The sequence below is a fragment of the Serinus canaria genome, chromosome 1A, assembly GCF_022539315.1.
Source record: "Serinus canaria isolate serCan28SL12 chromosome 1A, serCan2020, whole genome shotgun sequence".
Taxonomy (NCBI): Eukaryota; Metazoa; Chordata; class Aves; order Passeriformes; family Fringillidae; genus Serinus; species Serinus canaria.
Window position 1 is genome coordinate 11,437,934 of NC_066314.1, and position 26,724 is coordinate 11,464,657.

The 26,724-nt window shown below is 37.7% G+C and overlaps 1 protein-coding gene across 2 annotated transcripts in view; it reads left to right on the top strand.

Moving 5' to 3' along the window:
- Positions 1-26,724, top strand: part of MAGI2 (membrane associated guanylate kinase, WW and PDZ domain containing 2) — a 699,256-nt gene that overhangs the window by 473,084 nt on the left and 199,448 nt on the right. For both annotated transcript variants that reach the window (XM_030238194.2, XM_030238195.2), the window contains exon 6: positions 5,626-5,705. In XM_030238194.2, the coding sequence (XP_030094054.1) occupies positions 5,626-5,705 (80 nt within the window). The remainder of the gene's footprint in view (positions 1-5,625; positions 5,706-26,724) is intronic.

Below are 26,724 nucleotides of genomic sequence, written 5' to 3' on the forward strand. Positions count from 1 at the left end.
ACAGAACTTGTCAAAACCAGGACCCTTCTGGAGTGACAGCCAGAGGCCATTGGGGAGAGGATATGACCAGCATTATGTCACTTAACAGCATATGGTTAGGTAGTTCTGCTGGATGATAGGTAAGATAAAATATTCTCTATAGGTGTCTCTCCCTTGAAGAGAGACAAATCCTACACAATTAGCCATGTAATTTTTGTAGTCACATGAGATGAAGCCCATTCTTTGTCAGAAATTAAACTGCCTCAGTCAAAGAGAATTACTTCAACAGCAGAAATTACCATAGGAGATTTTAGGCATTTATATATTCCCCAAAAAGTCATGCATAAGCATCTTCTGCTCCTGTGAATGCCTAGAGGCAGTGCCACTGTCTCTAGGCTGAGTGCATAAGTTTTTATCTACTGCCCAAGGCCATCTAAGATTCAGAGGATAGGAACTCCCAAACCTGGTTCTCTTAAGGACCATGAACTCTGAGCACATGGTGAAATGCAAGGCAAGCTGGCAGTCACAGCTGCTGCCATGCAAACCACTGCCAGAGGAAAACTTCCTTTTGTATCTGTTCCTACCTGTGTGCAAGGAGTTTAGGGAGCATCCCACACTGGATGGGTTGCAAAATTGCTGGTTTAATGCTCTGTTTTCCTCTCCATGAACCTCCACACACAAATTACTTGGGGATCATTATTGTGCCACTTGAAAATCTCTGCAGATATGCAATGCTTCAGCATAAATGAAAAGGAGGGAGGAGTTAGCATTGCTGAAGGTAGGGAATTACAGGGCATTGTGGTTTTCTTCTTGTCTGCTCCCCTTTGCTCAAGTTGTTAGACTGAGGACCAGCTTAAGTGTAATATGTTCACAATGAAAACCCAAACAAACCCATATGTGCTGCCCCCAAACACACTGAAACAATGCCCTTTTGGAAATGCTTTCCACCATAACATGCTAGTTACATACCTTGTACAAGATGCACAATTTAGACTGGGTCTGCAGTGCTTTTCAAAGACATTAAGGCAATTCCTGTCAGTAAGTACTTTCTGTATTTCCTTCAAAAACATTTCAAGAGATTGCCCACAGGCTTTGTTAGTACAAGAAACTTTATCTGTCAAAATGCTTTAAAGTGACAGTTTGTTAACACAAATGCATTATATTCAATTCTTAAGTAAAATAATTTACTGTCTAACAAATAATTGTAATAAAAAGGTAACACTTGGTTAGGTAAGAAAAGCCACACTCCTAGTGTTTTTTACTTCCTAAAGATATTGAGTAGGATCCAGTGAGGTTCCCAGAAAGCCTCTGGCCTGGTACCCAGCTCCAGAGCTATTAACAGGGAACAGAGGCATTTCAACAGTCTCTGTGAAGTCTTAAAAGCAGAGCAACAAAGAAAATCTGGAGAAGAGCATGAGGTTGAGTCAAGGCTTCTGGGAAGCATTCTGTGCTTTCTTTCACTCTTTGTTTCACTCTTCACCCAGCTGAAGAACATTTTTTCCACAAATATTTAAAATTGTGTGCAACTAATACCAGATGACTGATTATAATAAACTGTTTCTGCTAGGTGCAAATACTTGGCAAAGAGAGAGGATTTAAGTTAGTTCAGCAATAATTATTTTATTGACTTTTGGCTAAAATATTAAGCTCCACTGCTTTACTGAATGATCTTTAAAAAAACCCAGTTGCAATACACTTCAGGCCTATATGCAGTTTCTATTTACTACATAGGTAACAAATTTGGGTGAATTTTAAAAAGTTATGCTCTTTCCATGCTCCACCTTCTTGAATCAAGACCAAAGGGATCCTTTGTTAAGGAAACAATTCTTCCCAAATTTCAAAAATTAGGATTTTGCTGTCGATTTTTAGAGAAATTCTAAGACATGCATTGTTGATTTGCCAGCAGTTATCTCAGTAGTCCTAACTAGTAATCAAAATCATTGAAATTATGGGCTTTCTAGACATGTTTTTAGTGATAAGGTATAGTTATTGCCAAGTAATGAAGCATTGGTCAGTGTAAAACGTTGCTGGAGCCACAGCTGTATTTCTCACAGGATGCTTTTGTTGCATCACTTAACTCTCGTTCCATCCCTGACAACTCCAAATGCCTGTTTGAGACAACTGCTGCTGTAGTTCATCTGCTGTTCCCTCATAACTAATCTGCAAATCCCCAGCCCCTTTTCCTTCTGGTCTGTCTACAAGACTTCCCAACTGGACACACATGATTACACCTAGTGGTAAGGTAGGCAGGTTATGCCCCCTCCAAGTTTTTTGAGTTTTAGAATTCAGTGTGCACAGCCTGGGCAGCAGATTTGTGTTCAGGTTACTCTTGCCATTAGTGGTAATTTGACTAATTTACTGTTCCTTCAGTCTTTTCTCCCACAGTTGAAGCTTTCCTATCGAGGCTTCCTTTAAATTATATTAAAATCAGGAGATAAAGGTTGTCTCCCTTTAGCTTTTACACATTCTAGTCCTTTGCAGAGCTGAAGAGGGAATAGCTGACACAGGGGAGACTGGAAGAATGACCTGCCAAGTAAACCTGCTATGCAGGACAGAAGTAGACACGCATAAAAACCACAATGCTGTGCTCCAGGGCTACTCATTTCCCTCTTTTCTGAGAGCAATGTGACAGTTGTCATGGCTCTCCTCCTTGAAGGAGTGTTTGTGTGTTGTGTACCTGGTTGCTAAAATAATCCAAGCAAACAGGAGAGAGAGCATAGGAGGACATTGATGGTACTGTAGAGGTGTTAGCAGTCAGGTGGGGTTGATTCTGCCTTCTTTCAAGTCCTGCCTTCAGAGCAGAAAAGGAGTTTTTACCCACTAGAGTACTTGTCTAGGAGCCTTTGAAGTCCCATTGCTGGAGCTGTTTAGTCCCACTTCATTGTATGTTTAGTAGAGATTATAAAGTGGAGAGGCAGGGCAAGAGAAAAGGCACAGCAAGGAAAAGAAGGATGAATTCAAATGGGTCTTTGCTCCTGCAGTTATTTGTTATAGACAAAAGTTCTTGTGGATGAGTTTTGCTTTTACTAAGTAGCTGAACAGGTTTGACAGATATCACCTAGAAGAGGATATTAAGTGCTCTAAGAGCTGATCTAAATGAAATATCATCTCCATTCTGTGAAATTTCACTGCAGACTGAAGGATCACTCTTCTGTTGGAAGAGCTGTTGATTTTTTAGCTCTTTTATGGTTTTGTTTAAAATGGCCATCTTGCACAAAACTGGGACATCAGTCCTGCTGGGTTTGTGGAAGCCACATTTATGCTACAGGGAAGAGTAACTGCTTACTGTTCTTAGTTTCAACTAAAGCCTTGAAGGTTGTAATTCAACAAATTTGCATTTGAATATTGATATTGAATTGGGCTTGTTTCCAGCTTGGCACCTGCTTTTGCAGATACTTGAAAACTCTTTCTAAAAATATTATAGGGGTGCTTCCAGGGCTGGTGAACTGGCCTAGTCTGATGGGTGGACATTGGCCAGTTTACTTGCAACAGAGCTGGCTTTTAGTACTGCTGCTGTCACTGGCTTGTTTGGTGGCTCTAGACAGTAATTTCATGACTTTGTGACTCCATTTTCTTGCCTCTAAACCAGGGGTGGTTACTTTTATTTCCTTTGTAAAATGCTTTGAGATTTGCCCTGTACCACAGCAAACATTGCTAGTAGTAATCATATATATTGCTCTTTTAAAGTCATAGGGAACTATCTGTGATTCTAATTTAGTCCCTGCAGTCAGTGGGGGTCCCTAAAATAATTCAGAATTAAGATCTGGGAGAGAGTGGCTGTTGTCCAGACATGCCCACACTCCAGAGATGGAGCTGCAGCTCCCACAGGAATGTCCAAGCTCCCTCTGAGCTCTGGCACAGCTAACAGGGTATCCCTGGTGGTGTGGAGCTCAGCACGTGCTGCTGGGTGCACCCAAGGAGCTCAGTGGATGGATGCTGGAGTGATGAGCCCACACTGAGCTCCATCCTGCAGCACTGACACTGCTGGAGCATCTCCCCCAGTTAATTTAAAGCTAGCTCAGTATGTCTGCACAAGCTGTGGTGGGGCTGTGACTGCAGCATAAAAATGCACCCTACAGGAGACCACAGGCAGCCAGAGCTTCTGAGAAAGTGTCTTAGTTACACTTGCAATCAAGCACAGGCTGCTGGCATCATTACAAATTCACCTTACCTTTGGCTCATCATCCTCCATATCTGCAAATATAGCTCAGCTCTCAAAGGGAAGAGTTTGTTTATCATCTTCACCTGTCAGGAATGGTGTTGTAGACTAGATAATGCTTTTAAGAAAAAATAATTTAAATGCCTCAATTTTCATTTTAGTTGCCATTTCATCCATACATAACTCTGCTCTACCTTCTTTCCCATTCAAAATGTGGAGGAAGCTTTAACATGGTGACAGTTATGCTGAGATGTAGGCACTGTCACTCTTTTGAGAGAGAGAGAGAGAGAGGGAAATCGAGGCAGTGGGAAATGTATCTGCCATGGAAGACAAAGTGGGAGAAGGAATTCATTCTATTTATTTATTTTTCCCTAGGGGAACCAGTGGTGTTGGGATCACATGGACTGTATCAGTAACAAACTCACAAACAATTGCATCCTAATCCATTTTTGCCAGGTCCCCTGTTTTTGTACACCTTATGCCAATGTTTATAAGAGAAATCACAAGCACACTTTAAAATGACACAGCAAATTAATAATAAAATAATTCAGTATTGTATGGAATGAGCTTCCTCCTAGGATGTCTGAGATAAATAAAACATGGTTTAGAAGTGTCTCTGAATGATGGTATTGTAGGAAAGGCATTTCAAAAATCAAAGAGTAATGATCACATCATTTTCTGGTTTATAATCTTTTTTAATATATTTACAATATTTGGCTCCAAATTTAATTGCTTATGGGTAAAGTATACATAGAAGGGATCTGGCTTTTAACTCTCATTAGCTGTGCTAAGTATCAATTCATTTGGCAAAATAATCTCCCAGAAAACAATTTTTGCCAGTTCAGTGCTCTTTGATGGCTGATTTCTCAAAGATCTATTCTGAGGATAGAAAGCAGCCACATGATTCATTCAGCTTGTGCATATCTATTTTATCTCTATAGAAGGATTATATATGGAGAGATAAAGGTTTGTTAAACAAAGTATCATTAATCACCCTGTCCGGAAATGTAGACTTTGCAGGAGCGTGCTGTAATTTGCATCACTTTTGCTATGCCTTGTCACTGCTGCTGGAGAGAAATAACAAACCTGTATTTATGAGAAGGACAGGTTTAAGATGAAAATAATTCTATCCGAAAACTGTGAGAATGTTACAGAATCCTGTCGCCTGCACTCGATCAACGGGAGAACACTGTATTTGTAATAAATTCCTTTTGCTCTGGATGAGTTCTGCATTTTCAATGAGGTTAACTTGGCAACATTCTAGTTGATTTTAATAAAAATAGCTGCTTTGAGGACAGGGAGCTGAGGTTGCCAAATTTACAACTGCCTTGCACAATTACTCTTACACCTCCTTCAGGGCTACTTAGAACCAGTAAGCAAATTAAGTGTATCGATTGCAATTTTGTTGGACTAACCCTTTTTTCTTAAGGAATAAACTTGATTCCTTTCAGTATGTGTCTGCTCAGAGTGATCTCTTTTCTTTTCAGCCATAACACAAAGACAACATCATGGCTGGATCCACGACTTGCGAAAAAGGCTAAACCTCCAGAAGAGTGCAAAGAAAATGGTAGGTGATTAAGTTTTCCTTGCTGCTCAGAGGGGATTTTCCTTTGTGTGTGTGTGTCTCTTTCAGTTCTTACAAAAATCAGGCATTTGGGGGAATGATGAAAGGTGTTTAATTGCTGCTTTGGTTAGAAGCCATAAGTGATACCAGTTCTCAGTGTGCCATGTGTTTCTGCTTTTTATTCCCCTTTCTGATGCTATCCAAAGCTGAGGATCACAAGTGTGTTTTCTGCCTGTTGTGTGTGTGACTCCGGGACTGACCCTCTCCCTCATCTCCTACAGAGAACTTTGGTCTGCAGAACAGAATCCTTTTCAGATTCTGAGCTTTTAATCTACAGGCGATTCAATGCATAAGGGAAACTAGCAGCACCGTGGGAATATGAATATTGTTTGATTTGTATTTAAAGGTACAGTGCTATGCTATTTAATAGCCAATTTAAACAAAATAGCGTCTGATAAAACAGGGTGTGGGAGGGAGAAAAGAGATCAGTGTCTGTCAGAGTTCAGGGCTGGATTTGGGGGGTACTACATTGCTAATGCCTTAAAAATTAAAAGCATACATGCTGCTGAGGATGCTTAAAGGAGCTGTAGCTGTTTTGCAGGAGAGATTATTATACTGACAGATTCAGGGATCTGAAATAATACAAATCATACCAATATAATTTCTGATTTTTCTCTGGTAAAGTTTATCAGTATTTAAAGCATTTAATAAAGTCAAGGCAAGAATGTGTTGTACCAGATCTGTGTCTGACAAGGGGTTTTTTTCATTGTTTTACACTTCCATGTCAGTTCGATTAGTCAGTTTAGATGTTGTGATTTCTAAATACTGCTACTTATTTTATTGTTGTGAGATACAGAGCATTAAATGCATGCCTGCTACATGCATCAATTCAAAGCATTTTTAAATATTTTAAATGTGTTCATAAGTTTTCATATACTGCATCTGGTTTATTTTAAATTTTCCAAAATAACATTCATTTGGTTAACGCAAATACTATGAACAGAAAGGAAACTCAGGGCTGATTAAGAGGTCACTGAGGAGTTGCTGGTTGTATGAATTGCAGGGTCAGTGGTTTGGTAAAAAAATGTTCCCGGGTTGGATTTCTTTGTAAATGGCTTTCTTTTGAAAGATTGCTATACTCCAAAAATAGCTTCCTTATTTCAGCAACAATTCTGACGTTCTCTTCTGACATCAGAAATTACATGTCTGAATGATTTTGTGATGCTTATTCTAGCCCAGACAACATGAGCTCCCAGACTAAATTCTACAGTGATTACAATAGAGGTCTGATACTGAAACAAAACAAGGGCACAGGAGCTTTGCTTTCTAAACCTCTCACATTACTTATATGAACCTTATATATCTTAGCCTGCTCCTTAGATAATAATAATGGGAAAAGGAGGAAAAAAATATACCAATATCTGTGGAATAACATTGCACAGAGTTACTTGGAGTAAATATGTGGTGTTGGTTTGGGGTTTGTTTTTTTTTTTTTTCTCTTAACTGTTGTATACTGAGATCAGAACAGCACTGAGATGTTAAAGAAATACCCAAGTGTCTGAAACAGTTTAAAATGAAGATCGGTGCATTTAAGAAAAATTATTTTATAGTTTTTGACTACTGGATTACTGAATCACTATAGTGTGCTGGGTCATGTTGTTCTTTTAAGGTTGCTTAGCTCATTAATGCAAAGTACTTGGAGTGATGCATAAAATACTTTAGGGAGAGATTTTCTATTCTTACAATGATTGTTCTTCCAACATCCTATCTTTTCTAAGGTTCTTGTGTTTTTCAAAAGTGTCATTCCTCCTTTTTTTTTTTTTTTTTTTTTTTTTTTAACCTAATACCTGCAGAGGAAAAAGTTCTTCAAAATCACTTCTATGCCTTGAAATTACTGTACCTTGCCATGGTGGTCCAACACAAGTGACTTTATTATAGCACACAGGGATTTGCAATTTTTGTTAAAATTTAATCTAACTTCAATAATTAATTTCAGCTATGGCTTGGTAGATTTTTTTATGCCAAACTTATTTTCTGTTACACTTTGTGATTTATTCTGGCATATTTTATTCAGAGAAATAAAATTTAAGACATCAGTTTTTAGATAGTAAATGATACCTACCTTGATGCTTTATCACTACATGTGTAACTCTTGCTTTTCACTGATATTCATTTTACCACTTCTGAAACTTCTATTGATACTCTGAGATACATTATGACTTCTTTATCATCTACCAGATTCTGCTATCAGGTTTTTATTGCAAATAAACCAAATTTTGTACTCTCCTTTCAGTGCAAATCCTGACAAATCCTCCTTCTTCATTCTGCCACCACCATGCAGTTTCCACAACAATGTCCAAGCAGAGCAGGATAGCAGAGTCCTGATCTGGGCTGGTGATATTGAGGGTCCCCTCTGCTCCAGGCATTTCCTCTCTTCCACTTTCTGCTCTTCAAAGCTCCTTTGACAAAATGATTTCTTCATTATCTCTGGCTTCTGTAGCTGCAAATCCCAGAGCTTGCTCATTTCCTTTCGCAAAATCTGAATCAACCTTCCAGCACATCCCTCTTCTTAAAAAATGTTCACATGCTTTTTCCAAGAGATTGAAAAGCTCTACCAAGTCAAGCTTTCTTCACCTACATGTGTGCTGTGGACTCCTTCTGTTTTTCTTTAATGATACCTATGGCTCCAAATCCTTTTGTAGGTCAGGAGATTTTAAGTGATGATCTTTATTTCTGTCTCTCTGTCATGGAATTTCTGTGGGAGTTTCAGCAAATTACTTTGACTTTTGCTCTGTTAGACCTGCTTGATGCAGAACTTTGAAGAAGGAGCCACCTCTTATGCTCTGTTTTTATGGTGCCGATCTGAGTTTCATATTAGCAATAAGCAGAAATAGCTGGCAGTTCTACAATAACAGCTGCAATGTTTTACACATTTCTGATTTCCTCCAGAAAATCTTGACCTTAATAGAAATAATTGTTATTAACCTGCTGAAAATAGAAGTTAAATATTTTTTGTTTTCTGAATTTAAATACTACTTTTCAATGATTTTTTTCATATCAAAGTTGGTTAAACAATTATTATGTGTAGAGCACTAGAGAAGTTATCGTCTGCCCCCTTTGCATCTGTGAGCTGGATTCCCTCATTGCTAAATTTCCTGTAAAGTCATATAACACAGTAGATTCACAGGTTTTGCATGATTATGGGTATATTATGTGAGTGGTCTTCTAACTGAGTGTTCTTCAAGAGAGAATATGGAAAAGAATGATGAGTCCCATAAGGCAGTAAGAAATGTAGTTTAATACTGAAAGGCAGCCCAGCTGTAATGACATGAAACATCACAGGTTTTAGAAAGTTTATTTTTAATTAAGAAATGTAGCAATTAGTTTTTTCAAATTTTTTAATTCGTTTTAGGGAACTTTTATTCTGGAGAAAAATCAACAATTTCTTCTTCATCCAATTTGAAGATTAAACAGCTCTTGAAATTTCTTGGGATCAAATATGTCAAGTTTCACTTATTGCCTTTCATTACTAGTCCATCCCATTCCATAGTCTCTATCACTCTTAACCTGCTCTCTCTTTTTATGTCAACCTCCTTTAAAAATTTCACTAATTTCATTACTAGTCCATCCCATTCCATAGTCTCTATCACTCTTAACCTGCTCTCTCTTTTTATGTCAACCTCCTTTCTCCCATCCCCTAGTTTTCAAATATGAGTAGGCCTACAACTATAAATAAAAGCTTTGATTTCACCTAGCATTCATCCATCATCTGTCTTTCCATCTCCTCTACACCCACCAACTTGACTGCAAAATATAGATATTTAAGTAGGGTGAGCCGAGTTGCCTTTATGCTTCATTGACTGCAAATGTCAGCTCTGCTTTGGCACTTAGAGGACACAGAGCCCAGATTCACCTGTGTGAACACCTGCATGCAGACAGGCTGCTGCATTTCAGTGTCTTCATGTTGGGCTGCAGCCCAGCCCATCCCATGTTGTTGGGTTGTGTATTCCCCATTCCTGCAGTCACAGGAGGTGCCTCTGATGCTCTCACTGCCCCACACAGCTCTCCAGAATTCATCACTGGTTTCCTGATTCCTTACAGTGCTGCAGTAAGATGTACCAACCTTTCATATTGATATTTTGTAGGTGCATTTGGGCATAGGCATGCTGGGTTTATGGGCAAAGCATTACTTCTTGATTCCCTTACACATATTTCTTGCTGGAAGCCATGTAAAGAACTTTTATCTTATATGGATACTCTTTATACTTTCTGATACCTGTTAATGGCAACTTGTAGAGGACAAATACTTTCCTACAAATAGCTTTTTATTTGATTGTTTTTACTTAGAACTCCATTTTGCAGATTATTAGCACCATTTTGAGTATTATTTAATCAGTTTTGTAATGGAGCTGGCATTACTTGTAAAAATATTGATCACAATGAATTTTTTTCTGTCATTTTTTGACATATTGAACGTGGTTTTCTCTGCTTGCATTTTCAATTTGCATTAATTAAACCATAACAAAATATTTTGAACTGTTATGACCTTTGGAAGGGCATTTCATGCTGGCAACACCATCTGGGCATTCATTGACCAAAACACTCTTCCATGCCAAACTCACAATAATGATAATAAAAATAAGAAAAGGGTCACCTCATTCCTGGCAATTCAGAAGACACTTTTCTGGACAACCTGGTTCAGTGACACAGCTTATAAGAGTAATTCTTCATCCTTGGATAAGTTTTCAGCCAAAACAGCTGCCCACATGTGCAAACCTTGGCTGGCTGAGCCCTGGGCATCATTCTGGTACCTCTCTGGGGGAGGTCTTGCATAGAATGAAGCTTCCTTGGAGGACACTTATCAGTGTAAGAGAGAAGTCCTTTGAGCTGTAATGAACTACTGAGTATTACTTTGCCTTCAGAACCATTACAGTTTCTCACAGTCTCAGCCATGCAAATCCCTGTAGAGTGCTAACAGTAATCTTGAATGGAGGAGGTAATTGGAAGGACAAGAAGGAGTAAAAATAGAGGAAAAATATTCTATTTTCCGTGATTATTTAGTGAGCATTTGGGTGTATGCACTGCTCTCATTGCTCACCCAGACAGAGCAGTTAAATGGGGAGATGCCAGGGACCCAGAGGCAAACAGCCTGCAAGGATCCCTGTCTTTGGAGGTAGTGGCAACCCATAGTAACTCTTCCAGCAATCTGAGGATTTTAGAGGTTTCTAAATGCAGGGCAAGGAAGGCACTATCTTGTCCCATGGTCTTTTGTGAAGAAAACCACAGGCTTTCATTCTAATTGCTTCATGGTGATATGAAAACAAATCACTTCAAATTTCAGAGTTTTATGAAAGAGGATTATATAAACACATCTTTCATGTGCATGTGAAGATTATTTGCTTGTAAAGTGGACTGAGATTCACAGCTGAAAAGGTTCATAGAGCTATTAAATATTATTTTTGCTAATGGCCCTTTATGTATAAAATACTATCACATGTATAACAAATGCCCCCTGTAAGGAACACAGCATGCTCATCAGTGGTGTAAGATACAGTGAATGCATTTTCTAACAGCAGTAAATGTTTACTATTAATTTTAAAGACTTTTTAAAATTATAATTTAATTTCAGAATAAAATAGGCAGATTCACCAGTGACATACCCCCAGACAGAACCAGCACACTAGAGCTAAAATGATAGTACAGTTTAAGCTACACTGCTACTGGAAGGTGGCCCAAGGCTACATGACCTCTACAGAATGGCTATGGCAGCTTGAATTCCTGCTGGAGCTGCTGAAGCTACTCACATCCAGTTTCTGAGAGCATCTCTTTTTCATTTTGTTGCCATGTTAAATGGCTAAGCTTAAGTAGTTTTCAGCTAGAATGTGTAATGAAATTTAGAAAGGGAGGGAGAGAGATTTTGTAAACTCATCAGGAGAAACAGGACCAGAGTTTTAAAAATTCACATCTTTAATGAGTTATAAATTGGATTCCACTCACCACTGAAGCAAGTAGCAAAATTCTCATTGACAGCACAAGGTTGTTTTTTGTCACTAAAATGCAAACCACACATGGCATGACAATGGAGGTGACCTGAAATATTCCTACAAGGACCACTGAAAGGAGTGGTCCTGTTTTTTCACATAGAAAAGAATTCACACCACCACATTATGCAAAAATCAAGGCCTTGATGCCAGTAAAGAACAAAATGTTGGAATTCCTTCTGAAATATGCACCTTGTTTAATCATAAGTAGAAATCAACATACATGATATTTAACCCTATTCTCTCCATAGCTTAAATCCTTCAGTCTCTGACTTCTAAATGACAATGAAGCATGATAGATTTAACAATGAGGGGCTTGTGAGATTATATTCATTACAATATGGCCAGCTACCTTTGTCTTTATTACTTCTCCTCCCTCTGATTTTCTGTGAAAGCTCTCATTTTTAACTGAGATCATTAATGAAAAAGGAATGTCAATCTTCTCCTTTTTAAAAATTATTCATCATAATCCTCTCATTTTGTATTTCATCTAAAAAGTCAGACACTTTATCTAATTTAGAAACCAAAATTTGGTGTTCTTTGATGGAAATTTTGACTTGTTGCAAAGAGTGGTTGGCTACTTCCTGACAATCATTTTGGAGTCCATTCCTGCCAAATAAGAAATACAATGACTTGCTAAAATTCCTAGTAACACTTGTTATTTTGCAGATAGCTTTAAAGGTAGAGTATTTGTCATTAATTCCAAACGTTCCTTGACTGCCCTTTGCTTACAATGCATTACAATTAAGGAGATGTATCCAAACCTTTCTGCTCCATTAGCAGTTGAGCTTCACAAATACAGCTACCTCAGGGTTTTGTCTTAATATTAAGTGAATTCTTGAATTCTTTGTATTTATGATTTCCATTTCTTCTTCTTCTTTTTCTTCTTATTTTTTTTTTTTTTTTTTTTTTTTCAGTACACTTTAAAAAAGGTCTCAGTTATTTTCCTTTTGTGACACCTGATCTTTGATTCCAGTCTAAAATCCTCAAAGTGAGTGCTGGAGTCCCTGTTAAATAGAACTGGGAAATCCTGGCTGAGCACAGATATCCTGTATTTAAGATTTGACAGATAATGCAGCACTTTTAAAAGCCTCTGTCTTTCATGACTAATACCCTCAAAGACCCACTGGCAGATAATCACTGTTTGTGGGACAGGGGAAAAAACGTGGTAGAATTTCAAGTTTTTTGAGAAGTGTATCTGCCTGAGTGGGAGGAAGGCACAAGCACTTAGTGTGTGGATGGTAGATATTGCAGAACTGTTGAGAAGGGAGAAACTGCATTTACAGAATTCATAGTAGAAGGCTTTGGAATAGAATAAGTGGCTATAAAAGGTGGAGAGTATAAAAAGCAGAGACATGGAGAATGTGTTGCCAGCTATATAAAAAGATATTTGGATTTGTGATGTCTTTAAGCATTAGAATTATTTCAGTATAGAAACGTGGAAAAGGAAAAGTGTTTCTGGATATGAGGAAATCCTGAAACCTGGTAAAAGGACTGATAAGGCAAACAGGCAGGATTTTGGAATGCTGACAAGAAATGTTAGAATTTGTTTCCCTTAAACATCAAACCTTTATATGTAATTACATTCTACAGAATACAGTCTAATGTTTCATCAAAATAATAATTTCTGATTACACATTCTGGTGAAACATTGAATCTTTTTGTCTATGCAACTGTAAAAATTAAAAGGCCATAGAAATGCAGAATGATTCCAGATGAATGTAGTCACTTGCTCTAAACACAAATGAGCCTTACTTACATATCAGAATGTGCATATTTCTGTAGACATGCAGGCCAGATTCTGGTGACTCCTGAGGTTGCCCAGGGGTCTCCCCACATAAAGATGAAGCACCCAGCTCTTCTCTTGGATCCTCTTCCTTATGGTGCATGGAGGGGAAAAGATTCATGTGAGGGGGAAAAAAGTCATATCTTACTATGAAGACTATTAAGAATAGATCAAACTAGCAATTTTGTCTGAGAGATTATCTAGTCCAGATAACATCTCACTACTGATAAAGTACATCTTTTCTATACTGACACTGCAGGGATAACATTGTTCTGCTTCACTCTGGAGGTAACAGAAACTGCAACTTATTTTGTCTGCATGCTTAATTGTACTGGACATTGGACTTTGTTTCAGTGTACAAGGAGACTGAAAAATTTGAGTAATGTTTTAATTATAGAAATTTTTATTTAATCTTTAAACTGACACCACCATGAAAAACATGAATTGCTCTGTCTAAAAGTTTTGTTATTTTGGAAGGAGGGAGCAAAGGTTAAAAGAGAGTTGGATTTATATTTTTAATATACTTTTTCCTCTTTCAATCCCAGCTGGATTTCTCTTATCTATTTTCTTTTAAATAGTCTGTGAGTTTTCCTTTTTGCAAGATAAGTCTTTGCCTAGAGAATTTAAAGTTATAGTTTACCTTCTCTATAACAGAATATTTACTGGAGGGAGCAAGGTTTTTCCTTACAGAGGATCACAATTCTCACATTTTTCACTCTTTTAATAAAATTTCAGTCATTCTGTTTCTCCAATGACAGAAGTAGAAACATTTGATCCACATCTGAAATTCCTGTTCCTTCTATTCAAAAGAGTGTCTGGAATAAGTGTCTATCACTTTCATAATTAAGCAATTCAATATGTCAGCATTCATTGTGGTCCTGTGCAACTACTAAATCTGAAAGTTTCTGCCACTGCTCTCACAGGGTGCACCTCATGCTTTCCATACTGTGGCTCTTGCTTGACCATCATTTTATCTTCAAAATAGGTAACTTTTTAGAAATGTTCACCCTTGGACAAAGGATGGACAAAGTCAGCATTAGCTATTTGGGGACTGTTATATTTTTTATACTCAGACCTTCATATTTTAAGGGTTTCTGTCTTCAATTGATGCTTGACTTTCTTCCACTGGACTAGAGGAATTCAATTTCTTCCAGCTGTGGAAGTGGCAAAGGACTGCCCTGCCCTTATTGGTGGTTTGGGAGGCAGATATTTTTGTAGACTTTTCAGTTTCATCGCTGTTTATCCAGTGGGTTTAGTGGGGACCATTAGGCTGTTGCCAGTGCAGCTCTATTATTATTCATTTAAACTTGACATTTTTTTCTGCTGGCCCACTTTGTTCAAAGACACACATATTTTCATATTTTCTACCCATCAATTCTCTATGGTCACTTTCTGTGCCACGATATTTCTGTTTGGGCCTTGTGTCCCCAGCACTATTTGACTTACTTGGTCTCTCCATAACTGAAGAATATATCTGTGTTTGCAAGTTCTGCATTAACATACAGGATCATAAAATGTTGCTCTGATGTGTAGTGAAAAATAGTATGGAAAGACCTTAGAGTATGTGTCTTCCCAACTATTAAACACATGACATATAATGCCTGTTCACAACTCAGGTGAGTTTCAAAATTCTTTGAACTTTCTGAAGTTAGTCCCCTTCAAGTCTTGGAGGATTTTATCACCTTCAGTTTTGTCTCACCATCCTTTTGTTCTCATGCTTCCCCACACTGTCTGGTCTCATACTGTCATATTTAACATCTCCTGAGTAGTTTAGATTATTCATTAAATGTGGGTGTTAATTTTTGAAAAGTTAAATTGTAGTTTTGGACTTCTCTTGGTCTAGTGAAAAGATCATGGCAAGTATAACAGTATTGCTTCCTATACTGACTGCTGGAATTTGCACAACAATTTTTGTCTATAAAATTCCTGATTGTTACTGGAAGATATTTATTAACATATAAGTTTCTATAAATAAATTGAACAGGTAATGCTGGATAGAAAAATATAGTCTTAGATCTATTTCAGTAAATGGAATTTCATTAAAATTTCATTATGTCTGGCTTAAATTTTATATTGTTTCAATAACTGAATCTAACACATGGTTTAAAAAGTAGGATTTGGTCTAGCAAGGAGTAAAAGCAGATAATCTCCCCCCCTCTAATATTAATCCTGAAAGAAATACAGTTCTGAGGTTAAGGAACATTGCCTTAGTAAAGAACTGAAGAATTTTTTCTAGCTGCACTATACTAGGCAGGCAAAAGCAGAATTCGAATAAATTGTTATGGATAAAGGACACTAATAAATATACTTTAGTCTCTTACTTAAGCACAAGTAAGATTATAAGTGACACTACTAGAAGAGAAGGCAGAAAATCCTGTCATTATTTTTTTTAGATTAATTTTGAAAAAGCCTTTCTGATTTATTTTTTGTTTAGAGAAGCCCAAACAAACTCTCAGTTAGAGAAAGGTGATAGGGGACTTCTTTAAAATCCACTGAATGGCTTCTGTTGAAAAGCATTGGATTAGGTGGAAAGATAATACATCTGTAAGAAGGAGGATTTTCCTTTTTCTCAGTGTAAGCTTCCTTCATTGATTGACTTGAAGGGTTCCCTATTCAGATGAGGAATGTGCTTTTTGAGATTTTGTTTATGCAACACCAACTATTGTAATTATGTCCTCATGAATATTCTTTCCAGAGAGAACAATGTTCATCCTTGTGGCAGTGAAATCCCCATTTAAAATGTGTGTTCCAGCTGTGGTTATTCTGGATTGTTTATGCCTTTGTGATACACTTTCCTTCTCTCACTTCTAATTGTTTTTGAATGACTGTGGCAGCGGTCACTGACAATTAATGACTGATGGGCAAATTGCATGAGTCCTGCCTTTGTTCCCATGATTACTGGGACACTCACGAAACTAAAATTAACACCACCCTCTCCCCCCACATTTCTCTGCCAACCATCATCTCTGAGTTACTGATCTGCTCCTGTTTCCTTTGCCTTTTGTTGAGGTTCAAAAAATGTAATAAATTTTCTCTCCTTGGAATAATTTTTAGTGATGACCAGATTGATGGACAGCCCAGCTAGAATATTTAGTGGGTCAGGGTATTTTTTGCTACATAGTTCTTAATCTAAGAAAGAGACATCATGGCCGATTCTTATTCCTTTTCTGGGATAGTAAATGTGCCCAATTATTGCCACAGTAATTAAGCTAGGCATTGTTGTTACAATAGAGAAAGCTTTGAAAAATCAATAAGAAAACCTTTTAAATGTTTGTCTTGTGGAAAGGTGGAGCTGATATTTATATAATGTCCTTCTTTGCAAAATAGAACCTGTGTTCCCAGGAAGGTTAATTGTGCTTGATGCTGCTGTTGCATGCACAGTGGTACACAGAGGTAGTGAACTTGCACAAACTTCAGAGAGCATTCGCTGTTGTTGGTGTGGTTCATTTAATATTTAAACTTTGGGCAGTAGTGAGGGCATGCTCATCTCATCCTCTTGACCTAATCTAGCTGTTTCTACCATTCTAATCACCTTAACTTCTGAGCTGCAGGTTCTGTGTTTTGCTACCTTGCTCTCCTTATGTGTACAGATCTCCCACTGATGTTGCTGTAGGGAGCTATATGAGATAAGAGGAATATTGATGTTCATTAGTATCAAGTGCAACTGAGAGGAGATTTTGGACTGGGAATATTGCCCTTCAGCTTTTGCTGTTGTACATTGCCTTTCACATGACTGAGTGCCCATCAGCTGAGATGTCATGGAGACTTGAATTTGAAGCTGAAATAATGCCACGGTGGATTTGATACCTCTGAGAACTGAGCCACAGCTTTTATTTTTCAAACATTATTGTAGCCAAATTCTATTGCAGCTTTGCATATATTCATACACACAGATTTTGCAACACCAAGCAAAGCAAGATAAGCTTTAAACTGGTTGAAAGAATTTTGCATTTCTGCTTGGAATTTCTCCTTCTGTGTAATATATTTCCAGCACTGTAAGTCTTTCAGTTTAATGCCAGAGATATATTTTCTCCAGTAACTTTAAAGATATCCTTTGGGAATTGCTCATCAAAGGAGTTAAACTAAAAGGATGACTGTGATCAGGTGTTCCTAGGCTGCTTAGTTCATACAATGGGGATTTTTGTCATGCTCTGATGAGAGTTCCTGATGAGAGATGAGAAATATCTTGCTACTATTAAAATTAAAATCATGTATTTCTACCTCAGCTTCAATTTTATAGAAAGTTGTTTTCCTATTGGGCTTTAACATTGTTAAAAGTTGTATTTTTTTTTTTGGTAAAGTGTTTCAATACTTTTTTTTTTTTTGAAAATACAGGAAATCAACTCCCTCATATCTTCAGCACCAGTATAATGCACTAGGGTTGTCTAAAAACTCTATACACTGCAGTTCTTTAAAGCATATTCAATGTTGGTATTTTTCATGAGCTGTGGTCAGAAATAGGAAAGTATAGACCTACAAAAAGTTTTGCTAAATATCTGGATTATAAACTGAACAAGTCTTTTAGGTCTAAACTTATGTGTGATATTTGACCAGAAAAACTAGTCACACCCATTGTTTGAAAGCAATTTTTTATTCCTGGATAAGTTAAACATAGTTTTCTTTCTATTTTAGCAACTGTTTAAGTTGTTTTAAAAAGTAATGCATTATTAAGTGAATTAGGGCTGTTTATATTAGCATTTTAGATTTAGAGAGAGAATTCTGGAGTCCTTTATTGTGGTTCTGTAGCTGAAGTAAAGTTGAATCTTATGTGGAATAAATTCCTACTTTACACGTAGGGAGGACAAGATAGAGCACAAAATCTGTTTTACTGGCTCAGAATAGCTCTCTGTCTAACATGTTTCCTGTCTCTAAGTACTGCTTGGAGCAAATGGGTGAGAAAAGGCTACAGGAAACAAAGCAGGAATAATCCCCCTCTTGCACCTTCCTACTTTTTATCTCACTGTATTACAGAATCTCTGAGCTGGTGATGGTCTCAGGACCACTGTGCTCTAACTGTCCTTTATAAATGTGTCTAGTTCCTTTTTAAACTCTTCCACCCTCTGGGAAAGGTTTCATATACCACTATCATATTCCTTTATGTGCTATTTCTCCAGCAGGAGAAGCCTAGCACACAAAATCTCACATTGGCAAATGAGGTCTTCCAAATCTCTGACAGCATTAACTATCTCCTCCTGCACCTCTGCAGGTTCTGCTCCCTGTTTTTTGGTTGAACGACCAGAACTACACACAGTACTCAGGGTGTAATTGCACTATTGATGGTAGAATGATGTTTCCTGTTTAAGCTTCAGTTCCCTTCTTGACATTGCTGACATTATGTTTGCTTTTTGACTCCCCATGGGCTTAAGCTGGTGTCTGGAAGATCTCTTCTCTGAGTGTTAATATTCACTTTAGAGCCCATCATTATGTATGTGTGTGTGCACAGTTAGCATTCTTATTTCACTTTCTGCATTTCTTTGCATTTATGGAGATAAAATTAATCGTCCATTTTAACAGTCAGTGTTATGAGATTGTTCTTCAGGTTCTCACTCTCAAGCAGTTTCAATTTGATTATCTGCAATAAGCTTTCTGAGTCTTTCTCCAATATCTCAGAATCAGAAAAGTGACTTGAGAATCAAATATCCTGAGAAAGAACTTCTGGCAATTTTTATTTACCTTCTTTATCCTTGATCCCTTAAGATGATTATTTGCATAATTTTATTCACCAGTAAAAAGGACTAAATCTATGCTAAAAGAGCCAGAAAGAGAGTTAATACAATCATCTTGTTTCTGAAACGAAGGCTTTAGGAATGCATGGTAACAGCAGCTCCATTTAATTAGCTGAATTTAATTACTCCACAGAAATGAAACCAGCTGGCCCAACTTAGCAATGGAAAAGTGGGGTATTGAAATCCAAAGCTGGACAGCAGGGACTCTTTGTATTTGTAGACACGTCCAGAAAGTGCCTCACCTCACCCTTAGCTTTTATGCTAAATGAGATGGATTTTCCTCCTGCCACTCCTGCCTGGTGAGGTGGATCTGAAGGGAATCAGCGGGGATCGACCCTGGGTGAGAATGACGTGGAACTCTTTGAAGTACATGAGATGCTTTTCACTTCAGTCTTGGCACACCCTAGGAAAAGCCTTCCCCTTTATAGATCCTGAGGCAACTAGTTTGGGGGATAGACAGAGAAATTTATTTAGTGTGGGATCTCCAGCAAAACTGGTCTAAAAAGCAGCAGCAGCAGGCATTACCTTCCTTTTCTTCTGCAAGACACACTGAGCCTTTTACACTTGTCCTTTATTCCTGTGTGACTGTTGATGCTGTGCTGCTGAAGAGCTGTGTAAGAGGTGAATAGCAGCCAGATTTGCTAGGGAATAGGCTTCTGGCTTCACTTTGTTGCTTTGAGAAGGTTTTCTAGAATGTACTAGGTGTCTTGTTCTTAAAGGAAATACAGTTAGTCTCGGATAGAGCCTTGGAGTCAGGACTGTGTTCAATTAAAAACTGCAGGTAAAGGGGACCTTTTGTTTTTTATATATATATATATAAATATATATATATATATATATATATATATATATTTATATATATATATATATACACACGCAATTTTTAGTTTTAAAATATTTTTCCTTGTATTTTCCATTCATCTAAAGGCTTGGAAAAACTTGAATGAAAGGTTTAAAATTTGGGGCGAAGTTTAAACTCACTTCATCCAAATTTGAAATGTGACAAATCAATGCTGTAGTATCATTAAAAATGTTACACTGTCTTTCGAGGTTAATCATTTTAAGAATTTCAGGAAATAAAACTTGTAGCATTAGAAGATTTTGCCACTTTGTTATATCTACTAAGTAACCTTAAATGGCACTGAGATTAGGAAAAAAAGAGAACTTTGAATTAAGGGAACCTTCTGAGAAATAATGCAAATGTTTAATTGCAATTTAGTGACCCAGTAGCTGAGTTATTTTGGCTTATTAAGAGTATATAATTACTCAGAAATTCACACTCATTTGTGATATATCAGCATCACAGTTTAGTGAAACTCTCCTATAGCTTGGTAAACTGCAGGACACTGCATCTGGGAGTTTCTGAATAATTTATCTGAAGTAACGAGTATCATCATGTGACGCTGTATCAAAGCAACTGCTCGAGTGAAAGCCAGCTGGGTACAGCCGTTGTATATCAAATAGCTGCTTGAGTTGTCTCTCTGGAAAAATTAGAGAACATAATGAGCAAAATTAGAAAACCTGGGGAGCAGCCTCCATGGATACCTATTAACAAGAAGTAATTTAATTAGTGTGAAATCTGTGAAAGTTCATTATTTACAAAGCTTTGTAGTGTTATAAGAGAAATACATGTCTACATTTTATACAGCATGGATATAAAGATATATAAAGTATGAGATGAGTACTTATTTTTCTGTGTCAGCTTTATGAAACACTAATATTGGCTCAAAATCTAAGGACCCATTTTGTGGCCAACAGAAACTTTTGGGTTGTTTCCCAAAAGGCTTTATATGGTCTCACTAAAAGTAAATGCTTCAAACACAAGATCCAGGATAGTGTGACAAAAAAGATTTTCTAAGGAGAGATGCACAGGCTCTGTTAAGTACTAGATTGATGCTTTTATGAGGTGGGTCTATTGAGAGTGCCATTTGTGCCCACTTTGCCTGATGCTGACTAGAAATAGAGAAACATGATGTGCAGAACTGACTGAGAGAAGGACAGACCTGCTGAATTTTCAGCAGAGTCAATGGATGATGCAGCTGGTCTAAACATTATAACTGCTTTTACTAACTTGTCTCCTGGTCTCCTAGTAAATCTAAGATCAGAGTGGTTTAACAATGAAGTCATTTATAACACCTTTTGGATCTACAGTTTAAATCACCAAACCAATTTGAGGATGTATTTGTGTCAGTGGCTTTTGTAGCTATGGCTAATTGTTTTTTCTGAGAGACATGGGAGAAATACTGCTTCATAAGGTTGTCATTAGCCTGGGAAAAAAGAGGCCATTGATTGGAGGCATGAATAGAATGGCTTGTAAGCCAAATTACCAGTTGGGGATTCCCGAATGGCCAAGGGCACAGCCTGTCTGATCTTAGCAAAACTCTGCATTGCAGTGGGGAACTCTAAAGGATGCATTATTTGTGATGTTGACCTTAAATCAAGTCTGTTTTGGAGGAAATAAACCAAAAGGCTTTTATTTTCAATTACAGATTTGTAATATACTAACTCAAATATGATCCAACACCAGAAAAAATTCTATACAATTCACAGTGACAGGCATTTTTTTAATATAAATTTAGATACATGTCTGCATGTATATATAGGCAAGAAAAGGATCCTTCTGTTGTACAGGAAATGTGAATATTGCATCATTATTACACAGGAATTTGAAAGGGGAGGACAGCATAGCAATTCTCTAACATATACTAACATAACACAATGACACTCTTAAATTGTAAAAATATAAAAATATGTACATTTAGACAGTGCTTTTGTTTCTTTTCATTGAAAGATATTTTATAAAAATATTCTTTTCAAATGATAGTGCCATTTGAAAGACAGTAATAATGACAAAGCTGAATCTTTAGGTATCCAAAGACCTACTGATACTGTGTTAAAATTCAGTTTGCTAAATCATACAAACATTAAATGTATATTGGAACATTCTTATGATTTATTAAATTTTGCTAGCTAATGTCTTTCTAAAGGAATAAATACTACAAAATTCCCTAACCTTAATGTGAAGTGGTCCATTCCACATATAGGTACAGAAGTGTGCATCATCAGCTTGTTTACAATTTAATGATGAAAGGTAAAATTAAAAGAAAATCAATTCATAAAAGCAATTTGCAACATTTAGAGGGTGAATGAAGCATTTTATTCTTTTCTTTCTTTTTGTCATAAAGGAAAACTGGGTCAAAATGGAAAGGACAAAACCAGTCTCTTACAAGATCTAATTTGACCTACAGGTTTTGGATCATTACAGGAACACAGACACTTGTAGTGAAGCCCACACTATTGTGATTTCTAGAATTTCTTCTTTTTAATGATTCTAGTTAAATTGCTAAATCCATGATGAGAAAACAGAGCTTTCCTTTAGCCTTGTGAATCTCATCCATTAGCCTTTTAAGAGAGCTTGCATCACCTGGCCACCAGTAGCACATTGTGGCACCCAAACCTTCACTGAAATCTTAAAATTCATTTGTTACATTACCAGTTACCATAGATGGACAAAGCTCAATGACACATTTTGAAGAAATACTTCTTACTGGAGCTTTAATCATGCTCTCCCAAGAACCACAAAGTAGCCTGCCAGCTTCCCTTTTGTGGAAGAAGGGGCTGGTAAGTGGTTCTGCAACACCTCTCTTAGAGCTCACTGTTTATTCTGCAGAGAACTGCTGTAGTGGTTGCTGCTTGAGGAGCTTTTACCTGTTTTGTTTTCTTCCTGGATCCCAGCATTGGCACTGTTCTGTGCTACCTCTTTTGCTAGTAATTGGATTCTGAGTATTCTCTGATTTCCGCTCTGCCCCCTGGAAAGGCAAAGCAAAACAAAGGTACAACATAGTTTGCTGCCTACTGGAATTATTAGTGTTAAATGCTCTATCACCACTTGGTTGAAGATTGAGTTGTTTATTATCAATTTGAATGCCATTCTGGAGTTCCACTACAGTTAGCCCTGCGCTACTTTCATTACAAAATCAATTTCCTGGAGATGCCTATCTCCATTGGTTTAATATATCCCACATTGAAAGCTGGCATAGAGGAGCTGCTGCTCTTCCAAGGTGGGAGTATTGACTGCTGAAGAGGAGATGTAGTTAGAATAGGAAAAAGCAATAGATTTCCCGTGTTTCTGACTGGCTGATGCTCTCTAAGCCTGAAGGACACATCTCAGTGATTTTTTTACTTAAAAGTCCCCATTCCCACTTCAGCTGTGTGGGGAGCTGCTCCCATTCTATCCTGTCTTTCAAGAAGTGCCTCCTGATTAATCCCAGCTGTCCTTTTCCTCTCAGCTGTCCTTCAGTATTTTCCCAGGGATGTCCTCTAGACTCCAGCTTCAGGAACCTCCACTCCTCCCACACCGAGACCAGGGAGGACCAGAGCTCCTTCAGGGATCGCAGATGGGGGCTGCCTGCCCCTGGGGGACACCTTTTCCTGGAGTGCCCTAACACTGCAGGCACTGCCTGCCCTGCAGAAGGGAGCTGCTGTGCCCAGCTCTGAGCAGGCAGGTTTGTGTGCTGCCAGCTGAGCACAGCAGGCTCAGCCACCCTGTGCTCAAAAGCAGGTCACCTGTATCCTGCACATTTCAGGCTGGGAAATCCCCACGGCACCAGGGAATGTAACATTTATTCAACGTGGAGAAGTTTATAGCTGCCTTTGCTTATGCTCTGCCAATGTCACTGCAATCACAAGGTTACAGGAACAACAAGGACACTACATCATGCTATTAATATGTCTGGTTTGGGGCTTTTTTAAGAGGATTTTGCAGCTTTAACAGTTTTATGTGCCTACAGATACTCTTAGTCATGGATTTATTAGGATATTTTTTCTCTTTAAGTATTATTAGATATATCTTCAGAAACGGGGTTTAAACCTGTCTCTTTTGAGGTAATTTAATGTGTAGAAAAAGCCCAACTTTACTTCCTTTAGACTAGAGGGCTACTTCAACTCTTAAACTGTTTATCATCCTCATAACCTTTCTTTACCTCATTTCTATTCATCCTATTCCCTTTTCCATCTCTCTTCCCCTCCTCACCCTTTAAGTGTTCTTAGCAGATGCTAAAGATGTCAGGCTGATATCTCTGCAGATACAGACTCTTTATCAGACTTTAAAGGTGTTGTTAATTCAGGAGTAAGCAATGTCAGTCCTATATCACAGATTATCTGTCATGGACTTAACCCAGGCCCCTGTTTAGAGAAGGAAAATCTATACAACATGGTCTTTATCTTCCTCAGTGGTGACTGCTGAAATATTTGCAGATTGACCACTGATGATGAATTAGTGTGTAACAGGTGTGTGCTACTCTGCATTCTGGCATTGTGTCAGAAGCTCCATGTTTGATGGCATTTGGGCTGTTAAGCAATTATAATCGTGGTTATTTAGTATTTGCACCACATAATGCCCCAGATAACCCACTATAAATGAATCACTAAAAGCACAAAACTGAAAGCCACAAGTTCTGAGCTTATTAGAAAAAAGCTAGACAGAATGAAAAAGGAAGGAAACTGTGGGGTTTTTTTATATATAATTTATTAAATTCTCCTCTAATCCCCTCTTTCAATAGCAGTTTAAAATTTACATATTTTTCTTTTGCTGTGTATCATAAACCAGGCCTATAATCTCCTGCATTTTTTCTTTTTAATAACTTCTGCCTATGTTTCTATATTTTTTGTTTTAATTTGGTAAATTCCCCTTTTCGGCTTGTGTGTCTTTTAATTAGCCATTTGCCCATCATCCCTTTTTCTGTGGAGTTTCCAAACTCTAAGCCCCTATTTCTGTAGCCTACCCTTGGATTTCTTCAGGCAGGTGCCTCTGCCTAGGCACAGACCATTGAGATACAAGGAATAGTAGATATCATTATTCTGCAGTTATTTTGTGTGTATGTAAACTGGTTTTTTTCTCTGTAATTATTTTTTCCCCTAGATCCTGGTTGGGTTTTTTTCCTTGTCAAGTTCCTCAGACAGAGGATGTCTTCACTAGACAGGCAGCCATAAAATCCTTCTGTGGGGAAGGAGGCATGTTTACAGTGCTGAGTATGCAGATTTCCACTCAGTGGATCAAATTAAAACCTAAATGATGACTTTAGCTCTGCTAGCTTCCCATTCCATCATTTCAAGGAAATGATTTGGATTTAGAGTGTATAAAACCAAAAAAAATTATCACTGTTTATCAAGCTAGGTGCTCTAGTTTCAGGATTATCACCTTCCAAGAAAAGAAAACCTACAGTCTTGCTCTAAAAAAAGACAGATGAATGCATTCCTGCATGAACATAATCCTTACCAGTATCTTTTGTTTAAAATGCCTGTTGAAAATCATCACTATGGAAAAGGTATATATCAACCTAGAAGTTTGAAATATCAGTCCAGAAATCCACCATCTTATTAAAATCAACTTTTCAGGCACTTAAGGTATTACTGTAGAAAATTAGCAATATAAATTTAAAATTAGAGAGTTAGTGCTTGGCAATTGGCAAAAGAGAGTCCCCTGTTTGGCTTTTATGTAATGACATGCCCAAAGTTATTGAGCTGTTAAATGAAACCTTTCCTGTTATATTGCTGATAATCAATACACCAACATTTGTGTAAATTTGCTGTGCAATTTGCAGCAAATCGGGGCAGGGAGAGGAAGGGAAGTGAAGTCTGTATTATATTTTTTGCTTTTAAATTTGTTTTTTGGGTCAATTTAATTCTGCAAGCACTCTCATCTTTTACTGGAAAGATTTGCTTTGCTGTCTGGTCCTAAACTCTAGCTAGCCCTAACCATCTAGTCCTTTCTTAAGCTCATGTGTGTCAGCAGTTTGAAGTTCCTCACACCCAAGGAGCAGTCTGAACCCACGCATGCTTTTGTCTTTGCTATTCCAAAATGCATTTGGTGGCTATTGTCAGATTTCAGGGGGATTTAGCAGTAGAAAGCTGCTCCAAAATCTTTCTGGTACTACAAAAGATGGTGAGAGTTATCTTGTTAAACTTTGCACCTCTCTGAGGGAAACTGTTATCAGGCAGAATCGTGTCTGAAGCTGGTGCACAAGCAAAGATTTGACTGCACCTTGGGTTTCTTCTTAGCTCTCCAGGAGTGCCCAGTGCTTTATTTTCTACAGAGTATCTAAAAATACAGTTAGGCAGGGTGTGACCTTTCTGAGAGAAAGGACTTCATCAGATGATTGATAAAGGCATCCTGGCACAAGGAAACAGCTTTATTAAGTGCACAGACAGGACATGTTTTGTTGGCTCTCACCTAGACTTGCAGCACAGACCTGTCCTTCAAAATTTTGACAGGGAAGTACAGAGACTTCTGAAAACCAGGCCTTTTGTACCAGGCTCTTTACCACAATGAACTCTAATTCAGTAACTTGGTGTTCATCTGAATGCATACTACAATGAATAGTCAATCATTTTTCATTTAATAATGTAACATGTCGTTTTTCCCATTTGCCACTTGCAGCTGGCATTTTTGCAATGCATTTTATTTTTCA